The following is a 10,793-nucleotide window of genomic DNA, read 5'->3' on the forward strand; positions in this document are numbered from 1 at the left end:
CTCCAATTTTTCCATTTGCTAAAACAAATTACAATAAAAACAAGAACAGTACAGTCACAATCTTCATCTTAAAATCGCATTAAAAAGGTTTTAAATATTATACTATGATCCATGTGTTTAATGGGATTTACCAGTAATTTGAGCAACTCCAAGGCCAAGTCCAATAGTTGAGTAAGTAAAAGACATAACAGAAGCAACAATGGAGAGCCACCAAAGTTGATCGAAGTCTTTAATTTGGGAAAATATTATCTCTACAATACCAAAACCTATCATATAAGGATTACTGTTAATTTGGCATGGATCTTTCCCACCACTTGCATGAAAGCAATTTGACAATTTGACAATTTGACAATTTCCCACCACTTTCACAAAATGAAAAACTGCAATAATTAAGGGAGGAAAAACGGGCAGAATCAATATCCAACATCATCATCAACTAATAAACCACTACTCATTGCTGTGAAAGAAATGCAACATTCCTAAAACTAGACGTAATGAGTACTAAACTCATATTTTGCCTCTCTATCTATAAGAACAATAATGAGTAATAAATTTTAGGTTTATCTAACATTTACTCCTGCACTGTATCCAAATCATAAACCCGCATATATATTGACCTCTTCAAATGAATTAAAATCACTACGAAAAAAGGATGTTAAATGATTACAAAGATGTTATAAGAGTGATTATGAATATAACAATAGTGATTTAACCTTTCTAAAATCAAATTATTATCAAAGAATCAAACATTATCCTTCAGTCTATTTTGGTCATGTATAATCAGAACAGTAATGAAGAACAGAGGCAGAACTACTTTTACAGCTTCTATCACCAAACATGATATTCTATGATCAAATAACCAACGCTTTGATGACAGATCACTAACCAGACTCTGTAGAGAGGGAAATTCGATCTCTTAAGATCACAAGTTCATGCGTCAATTCTTCAGATCCCAATAACTTAACATATTCTAGTGCCATTGTTAGCTGTCCTTGACTTGCCAATATTTCAGCATATTTCTCAACAAACTTGCATAAAGTTACACTAAATCTCTTTTGTCCAGTGGCCAAAGCAAGCACGATAGTTTTTTCCATCAAATCCTAAGCAAAGCAAAAGGTTCAACTCTATAGTCCAATACATAAGTTCAATATTCAGTCCCTACACAACATTTCAACCATAGATAAATTTCCACAAAAACATATCAGTAAAATTAATGTACCTGATTTTTTCTCAACTATATTGTATCTACAAGACAAGAAACAAAATCAAAAAGAGTTCGCACCCGAGCAGCCACATCTGTAGAAATAAGAAAATAAACTTGTTGTTTCTTGAAAAGTTCCAAGGCCTATACATAACAAAATCAAATAATAATCAGCATGCAGAAGGGGAAACTAAGGGTCTTAATTAAATTATTCATACAATAAACATGTTATTAGGAAATCACTCACATCAAGAAGTTGAACTTGGGTAAGATTTAATTTCCATGAAGTTCAGTACCTTCAAAACCAGCTAATCCAAATAAAATCTTTAGCCTATGAGCAGCCTGTTTGGTTCTCAACCAAAAAGAATGAAAATAAATCTGACTAGTTTATAGAAAAAGTAATAAATTAATTAGACTCAGTCGATCCAGAAGGCAGTTGCTTTTAAGAGTAAAAGAATTAGATGCACCCTTCCAGTTAAAAAGTGCAAAAAATAAGGTTGAGCTAGCTCATGAAATTTTCGTCTACAATACCTAAATACAATAACTTTAGAAGTTAATGTCTTTAACCATAAAGATAGGAGGACAACTTCTTGATTCACTTCACGCATTCTACGTAATCTGACCACCCTGCAAGCAAAATACACATTATCGGTAACTAAAATACACAGGACCGATCTTCCTTATTTATGTTAGAAAGCATGATTAGAAGTTTTTTGAAAGCATGATTATTATAATCATTTGAGGGTAAAAGAGCATATTCGAATGGCAATGAAATGATAAGTAATTGAGAAAGCATACCATTTGCAAGGCCTTGATTTGATTCTCTGTAATGGACTCTGAATTATCCTCACCCTCCATAACCTCCAACAGAAACTCTAGAAACCCTTTGTTTTCCAAACCATTTCTTCCCTTCTTCTTCTGTTCTTCAATGGCAGAATTCAAAATCTTATCGCAATGATTACTCACCCTCTTCATCTTCCTCGCTATTCCCTGCAAATCTAAACAACCCAACACCAGAAAAAGATCCGACAGATTTGGAGTTCCAAGCAACACCATCAGTTCATCCACCACTTCCCTGAACTTAGCTTCCAAATCAGTCCCATCCACTCCGATCAGTCCTCCTGAGCCGCCCCACGTCATTGCCATAACCGATTTCACTGTCGCAAAGAAACCCAATTTCCCTATATCAATTGGGGTTCCCGCCGATTCCAACACGCCTTTAATTATTTTTCTCATTTCTCGGCTTCGGAAAGGATACGATGCATCAAGATTTGCTTTGCTAAGCATTTTTCGGGTGAAGATTTTCCTCAGCTTCTTCCAATCGCCTTCGTTTTGGCTGAACACGATATCAGATCCCCCGTAGGTGTAGAGACGAGCGCTGACGGTGGCATCTCGGTTATCGAAGACAGTTTCAGGGTGGCGGAGGACTTCATTGACGGAGAAAGAGGAGGTGAGAACGAAGCAGAGCTTAGTTCCGAGGCGGAGCTTGAAAATTGGGCCGTAGATTTTGGCCAAATCCGCGAATGTGTGGTGGAGATTGGGGGATAAAAATGGAAGGTAACCGACCAGCGGCAGGCCACGGGGGCCTGGAGGTAAAGAGGGCCTGAAGGGTTTTTGTGCAAGATCGTCCCAAATCTCTTGGTTTGTGAGCACTTCAGTTTTCCCATTAAAAAGAGGTTAGGGATGCAGACGACAAATAGATCCAAAGCAAAAGAAACACAAACAAACACATTACATATTCAAAAAGGGATGGAAGAAACTGACGACGACGACAGGGATGGAAGAATCTGATGTATGCTGGTGGTGGTGGCGGTAGCTGTCGAAGAAGAGAGGGAAGAAAGTGATGAGATTGAGAAGGGTGAAAGAAATTTGAGAAAGATGATTGAGAAGGGTGAAAGAAATTTGAGAAAGATGAAAAATAGTGTGTAGGAGGGTTTGAGAAAAGAGTAAAGTAAGAGAGAGAAAGTTGAATTTTTACAAAATTAAAAAATAAAAATAAAATAAAAATGGGCTTTAATGTCAGTTCAAAAAAAGCAGGGTGTTTAATGTCGGTTTTAAACCGACATTAAAGCTCTATCTTTAATGTCGGTTTAAAACCGACATTAAACATCCGCCTTTTGAAAAACGACATTAAAGCCCATTTTTCACTTTTTTCACCCGACATTAAAGACTAGATTTCTTCTAGTGCTTCAACCTTCAACGGTCGTCTGGTTATCTACACAGTTGCTTAGCTTTCAACCCGATATGACTTCAATCATTCTACAAACAATATCAAAATAAACCATTTAATCTTTAGAATTCTAACAAGTAGTACAAGAAATATATTAACTTTAGAAAATTCCATTACCTCCGTCTCTATTCATTAGCAGATTCCCTAAACTCAATGTCAAGCTACCTCTACTAAAGTAAAAAATATATACAAATATACCATTACAAGTCCTCGCAACCAAAACCTGCATAATTCAGTACACATATCACAAACAAAATAAAAATGTAAAAAACAGAATCCAGCTTATTTGAAAAAAAAAAAAGGTCAAAGCAAACCACATTATCACAAAGATTTTTTTTATTAAATCTTAAAAAAAAAAACACCACACCAGAGCCCACGGTATTTTCTCCTATTGCTACCATAACCTGACTGAAAAATGTGGCAACAGACTGCAAACAACAAATGAACTTTGTGAATAAATAATAAATATGGCATCCTATTAGCTATTACATGAAAAACATTTCCAGTATGCCTTGGGTAAATAGCTACAAAACATGAAAATGAAAAGGAAAAAGCCAAGGTTATCAACAATTGGACATGAGAAAGGGAGAGGAAAACATAGCTTTCTTGATAAGTTATTCCAATATTTTTATGAATAGAGTGATATATTGTATTTAGCAATGCAGAATTAAAATATTAATGGAAACCAAAATCTACACAAACCAAATGAGCTGAAGAACTGCAATTGGATGCACAAATGGTGATCTTTGGACAAGAAAATATGCGAAGAAAAACTGCAATAATTAAGGGAGGAAAAACGGGCAGAATCAATATCCAACATCATCATCAATTAATAAACCATTACTCATTGCTGCGAAAGAAATGCAACATTCCTAAAACTAGACGTAAAGAGAAGACATACTCTCCCAAAAGAAAATATTCTAAAAAGTTAAAATTAAACGCAAAGATAATATGAACAATCTCAAGTCTCAGCTATGTTACGTGTCATGTCCAATCCTTTTATCTTAAACTAAGTCGTTATGAGCTTAAGCTTTAGCATCAGGCTGTCTACTTGAAGAATGCTATTTCAGCAAATATCACATATAGCAGAGTCCGCAATTCTCTTGAATGTCAAACATTGATGAATACATGCTTTTGAATCCAAAGAACTTGTTTACATTATTAATCATCCATCATTTCTCAACACAATCTAAATTATTTCAAGAATGCATACACCGATTTTACAAGGAGTGTTGAGAGATGATGTTACTTACTAAGGAGTTTTCAGGATCTTTATAGTTTCATCCATTGATAAAAGTTGCAAAAAAATATGGCATCTTAGCAACTTCAATGCACTAATTATTTCAATGGTGAGAGCTAACCTTCCTTATGTTCACGATCATAAATGTTACGTATTTGATGTTGCAAATACCTCTCTATGACGTAATGCAACTTCCTTCCTACATTCCTACAACAATTAAAGCATTAAATCTCCAAACGAGGAAAAAGAAAATACTCACAAAAAATGAAAATCAGCACCACTTCAACACTATAAAAAAGAATCTACATACACAATGTAAACTCAAAAAATTGAAAGATTTCTTCTTACTGGTGTAACAAAAAAGTTAAAAATTTATTGAAATGGCTTGCTTATTTAGCTTGGTGCAAAATGGCTAGGTTTGTTAAAATCTATGAATAACCATCTCCATTAGCAAAAGCTTGAAGTCTAAAACTTCACGTGAAGAGAAAAACTATATTAATTCACTCTGCATTTGTGTGTGGCTGCTGAAATTAATGGCATGATGCCACATTCAGTTCTCATACGCTTACTGTATAAAGAACAACAATCTAATAAAATTAGACAATTCGTAATGCTCATCAGTTGAATTAGAGATTTAGGATTTATAACAATGAACTATCATCTACCAAGCAATACAATAAATTACTAACAAATTTTTCAGGTGGCAAACCATGGCAAAGAGTTTAATCAATCAAATGCATCATCACTTATCAAAGGCTAATAAATGAAAGGTTGCAAATAAGTGTACCATGATCCTATGACAACACATGAATATGAATCTTTGTGTCTTTTTTAGATATTTATTACAAAATCATATTGGACTAGGAAAACAAAACAAACATAAATGATACACCTTTCAAAGCTCATCTCAAAGCTTGTAGAGATTGGCATTGTGAGGACCATGAAGATTATGGCAAAACTCGTGTAACATTGTATCAAAAACTTGATTGAATGGAAGAAATCTCCATCCCTATTTTGCCTTCAAAGCCTTTAACTTCACACGAATTCCACGTCCCACATTTAACCCTAAAAGTGTTGGACTTTTTGAGCTGCAAATTTATCGACAAACATAATGCACAACAACAGAAATTCATTACTTCCTTAGTTCATAAGACTAAAAAAGCACAAGGATAAACTAAGAATAAACATTTTAGGGAATTTCACTTGGTTAAACAAATTTCTCCTTTCATCATTCCTTGCAACAAAAAAACTAAATGATATGAGAAATGATATCTTCAGTTTTTCATTTCAAACGACCATCAAGAATAATGCCAAAAATTAATAGATATAGAATCCAAGAGAAAATGCAAAAAAACAACAATCCTTCCATTATAAGCAACAAGAAACAAAGTGATGGAAACTTCAGACTAAAAAAAAAAAAGATAAAAAAGAAAGTTGAGTGCCTTGTAAGTACATTATATTTACCAAAACTCCGAAAATCTTGACTCGCCATTTATGTTCGATGGTGGTGACGAGCACAACGGAGGTCGACGGACTGTTCGACGACGACAAGGTACGAGTTGGGCACGAGGGACGATGGTGGTTGGTTATATGACGACTGGGTATGGGTTGGATACAAGAGATTTCTTCTAGTGATGGTGGTGGCGGTGGTGGCTATTTAGAGAAGAGAGGGAAGAAAATGAGATGAGATTGAGGAGAAGGAAAGAAATTGAGAGGGATTGTGTGGCTTGGAGAGAAAAGAGTAAAGTAAGAGAGAGAAACCATTGATTTTTTACAAAATTAAAAAATTGAAAAAAAATAAAAAAAATAAAAATGAGCTTTAATGTCGCTTTTCAAAAAGAGGATGTTTAATGTCGGTTTTCGTTTTTACTTTTTCCACCTGACATTAAAGGTCAAATTTCTTCTAGTGAAAGAAGAAGGAAAAAATAATAAATGAATAAAATTAAGAGAAGAAAAAAAAAAGAAAAAGAAAACAGAGGGTGGTTGCTAAGTGGTCGCCACCATAAAAATATAATAATAATAATAGTAAACTAAAAAAATTATAAGTAGTAAAAGAAACTAAATAAGTAAATTAATAAAAGTGAAAAAAAAGATAGAAGGTGGTGGCGGAAAAGAAAAAAATTTATAAAATAAAATAAAAATAATAAATGTAAGAATAATAATAATAAATTTAAAAAATCTAATAATAAAATAAATTAAATAAGTAAATAAATAAAATGAGAAAAATTAAAGGAAGATGATAGAAGGGTGGTAGCGGCAATGTCGCCGCCACCACTAATGAAAAGAAAAAAAATTATAATATAAAATAATAATAATAATAATAATAATAATAATAATAATAATAATAATAATAAACGTACTAATAAGGTAAGTTTTCATAAATATAACAAACTACTGAAATATTTACAGCTCATATAATAAAACACATAAAGTTAGCCATTTTTTTAAATATTCTAGATTTGCCCTTTCGTTTTTCTTCCCCTCTCTGCGATTTTTTTTATCCTCTTTCTTTATTTCCTCTTTTTTTTCACTGCGATTTCATTCCATCGTCTTTCTTCTTTTCCTCTCATTTTTTATCTCGTTTAGATCAGGGTAACCAAATCTATAAAATCGTGTATAAAAAAACTTGAAAAAAATCATCGAGCCAAATCTAAACAACCGTGTATAAAAAATCTTGGAAAAATAAACTATCGTGTAAAAAAATCTAAACGATCGTGTACCAAAAGAATCTTAAAAATTTTCGTTTAACAAAATTTAAACGATCGTATACCAAATTTGAAAAAAAAATGGTTTAGATTTGGGGTAGTCAAATCTAAACGATCCTGTAACCAAATCTAAACAACCATGTTGTTGGAATTTGTGTCCTAAAACTCGTACTTTGTTATTTGATTCAATAAAATTTATTATTGAATGCTATAATCTTAAAACAAATAAGTTAAGGTCCCGAGACTATTTTACTAAGTTTGTCGATATACTTGAACTTTATGTAGAGACATAAACATGGATTAAGTTCGAGTTAATAGCCCAAATAGTCTATAGTGTATGAATAAGGTTGAGCGCCTTATTCTGCAAAAACACTGTGGATGTGGCCCGCTCCGAAAGTAGTACAAACGATGTAATTCTGAATCGTTCATGTAGAGACATGGGAGTGGGGACGTCCTATGTAAATGGTTTGCATAAGACTGAAACCACGAAATAGTCACTTTTAGTTATAACACTGTAAACTATAAACTGACTATTTCAATTATGATGGCCTAGATAACTTGATCTTAATTCTGAGCTAACTATGAACTTCTGTTGATTCGATAATATCCTTAGATCTGCATAAGTGAGGGCAGCTCAACATCGCTGGCCTAATAAGCCTCCAATTTCAGGGATAAGACCGAGTGGATAGCTAGGGTGCAAAACCGAATTCACTCCTACCCATTTCTGGGATAGTAGATAGGTTTTTCCTTTAAGAACTGAATCCAAATCTTGAACAAGGGGCCCCACCTTCTCATTGGTCCGAGAAGGATTCAGGTTTATAGGTTGGACCTTAAACCAATTGTTCAATAGTGGATCAGTGGGTCTTAAGGAGCAAGATGTAGTCTTGGGGGTAAAACGGTATTTGACCCAACCAAGATTATGAACAACCTGTGAAGGATCAACTTATTCATCATGTTTATATCAGGTGGACAGAAATATATCTATAGTGAGCGGAATTCAACTAAGAGTCTTTAGTGGAATGACTCTTTAGTTAATGAATGTTGATTAAGCTTGGTCTAAAAGAGCTTAGCTAGTTAATCTCAAATCGTTGGAGCCCATGATCTATAGGTCCATTAGGTTCCCCACTAGCTCATATGGATTCAACTAAGAATAATATGTTGAAGTAACTCGAATTGTTCGAATTAAGAAAAGAGAGTGAAACCGAAAAATATGTATGATATAAGTTGGTAGATATAAACTTTAAGCTTTGTGTTTAAATATGATTTAAATAAATATGAATATAGATTCATATTTAGAAGCTTGGAAAGTTTTAAAACAGTCAAAGTTGTAAAAGTCAACTTGTTGACTTTTAAATTTGAGAAACAAAACTTTGACCTGATTTATATTCAAATATGATTTGAATTATAGAAAAATGAATGTGGATTCATACTCGGGAAGTTAGAATTAGTCAAGACGGGAAAAATAGTAAAAAGTCAAAAAATTGACTTTTGACTATGAAAAATCAAAGTTTGACTTTGACTTAATTGGTCAAATGACTAAATTGCCCCTTTGACTAATTACTTAGTTAATTAAAAGTTAATGGGCAATGTGGCAGATTATTGTGAATTTGAAGCCACTAATTTCATTAATTAGGTGTTGAGTTTATATGAAATAATAATTTGCATGCAATTTGCGTGTAAATTTCATATGAAAACTTCTCATTGCAGAATGAGAAAGGATGATGTTTTCCTGGAAAAATCACTTAAACGATACACCACCTTCCTTTCTCTTTAAGATTTACTTCACAAAATTGAGTCCCACAACTCCGTTCTTGGTCCTGAGATTAGTAGGTCAACTTACTGGTTGTCCTTGCTCGTGAATTCAGGCAAAGAAGAAGTCTTGGATCGAAGAAAAAGTTCAGAACTATAAAAGATAAGTTCATCATTTACCTCTTATGCTCTTCGCTTAGGTCCACCGCATAGCATATGCATGTTAATTTCTAAATCGTTTAGATTCATATAGAGTAAAGCATGATTCTAAATATTCCGCTGCAACATGTCTCTTAATGTTTTCCTTCATAGGTAACCAAATTAAACGATAAATTGAAAAAATAAATCGCTTAGATTTGGCTATCCAAATCTAAACGACAAATTTAAATGATCATGTACCAAAAAATAGCCAAATCTAAACAATCGCGTACCAAACAATAGCCAAATCTAGAAGATTGTGTACCAAATATATTATGCGTGTCAGTGGTTGATGGGGCATTTTTGGTAATTTCCATTGTGGGCCTATGGGCTTTTATTGTTTTCGAAATTGTTCTATACGGTGTAAATATTTTGCCGTTTTGGTATATTTTTTAAAAGACCCCTACTACTAATAATAATGATAATACAAAAACTTTTTCCTTATATCTTTTTCTTTCTCTCTATTTTTTAGAGAAGAAAAAAGGTTAAAATATTTTTTTATATAATAATGATAAAAAAATGGGAAAAAAACATAGGAAATTTTCCATATACATTTTTTTCTTTCTCTCTACATTTAAAAAAACAGAAAAACAAAAATAAGGATTCAATCCCGAAGAAAATTACTTGTTGTATGAGGTGCAAATCATCGGGAGAAAATCTCTACCTAATACAACCTTTAACTAAGTTTTTCCTTCGTTGTGAGATTAGTTCAGGGTAAAGAAAAAAGACAATATATAAATAAATAAATAAAACTGAAAAAAAAATAAAAACAATAAAGTGAAAAAGTTAAGAAACCGACTTTTGCAAAGGAATATGTTTCTTCAAACAATTTTTTTTCTTAGGCATTCTCTCTAATCCAAATTTTTTCTCCTTATACAAATGACCAAATGTCCCTATTTATAGACCCCGAGGTATACCACAAATTAGGAAAATTTAATAAGTATAAAATCAAATTAGATATTTTGTAATTTTATTAATTTTCTTTTTTTCTAAAATAGTAAAAATGTGATATTGAAAGATTTTGCTAAAAATAAATTTAATTTTTTTCCTAAAATGATAAATCCAATATGATATATTAAAAGATTTTATATAAAATAAATTAAGGGGTCTTTAAAAAAAATATAACAAAGCCGCAAAATATTTACATTGTAGAACAATTCTGAAAACGAAAAAAAGCCCATAGCCCTACCGCGAAAAATACCAAAAATGCCTTGTCAACCACGCCGTCAACAATGCACGCGTAATATATTTGGTATACGATCGTTTAGATTTGGCTATTGTTTGGTACATGATCATTTAGATTTGGTCGTTTAGATTTGGCTAAAATTTATTTTTTCAATTATATCGTTTAATTTTATCGTTTAGACTTCGACCCAAATCTAAATGATTTTTTTAAAAAAAATTTGGTACACGATCGTTTAGATTTGGCTAAACGATTTTTTTTCTCTTTTAGTACACGATCGTTTATTT

The 10,793-nt window shown here is 32.5% G+C and overlaps 1 protein-coding gene across 8 annotated transcripts; it reads right to left on the bottom strand.

The window, feature by feature from the left end:
* Positions 1–3,378: 3,378 nt before the first annotated feature.
* On the bottom strand, positions 3,379–6,374 carry LOC127148535 (uncharacterized). Of its 8 annotated transcripts, XM_051082594.1 has the most exons (7): positions 6,125–6,374; positions 5,564–5,759; positions 4,793–4,878; positions 4,134–4,204; positions 3,799–3,859; positions 3,549–3,654; positions 3,379–3,460 (listed from the first exon to the last, which is right to left on the bottom strand). In XM_051082594.1, the coding sequence occupies exons 2-6, from the start codon at positions 5,611–5,613 to the stop codon at positions 3,632–3,634; spliced, it is 291 nt and encodes a 96-aa protein (XP_050938551.1). In that variant the 5' UTR covers positions 5,614–5,759; positions 6,125–6,374; the 3' UTR covers positions 3,379–3,460; positions 3,549–3,631. The 8 variants fall into 8 exon arrangements, 2 of the variants coding, with proteins under 2 accessions (XP_050938551.1, XP_050938550.1); XR_007819573.1 differs by lacking the exon at positions 4,134–4,204; XM_051082593.1 differs by lacking the exon at positions 3,799–3,859.
* Between the last annotated feature and the right edge of the window lie 4,419 nt (positions 6,375–10,793).

The sequence above is a fragment of the Cucumis melo genome, chromosome 3 (genome assembly GCF_025177605.1).
Source record: "Cucumis melo cultivar AY chromosome 3, USDA_Cmelo_AY_1.0, whole genome shotgun sequence".
Classification (NCBI taxonomy): Eukaryota; Viridiplantae; Streptophyta; class Magnoliopsida; order Cucurbitales; family Cucurbitaceae; genus Cucumis; species Cucumis melo.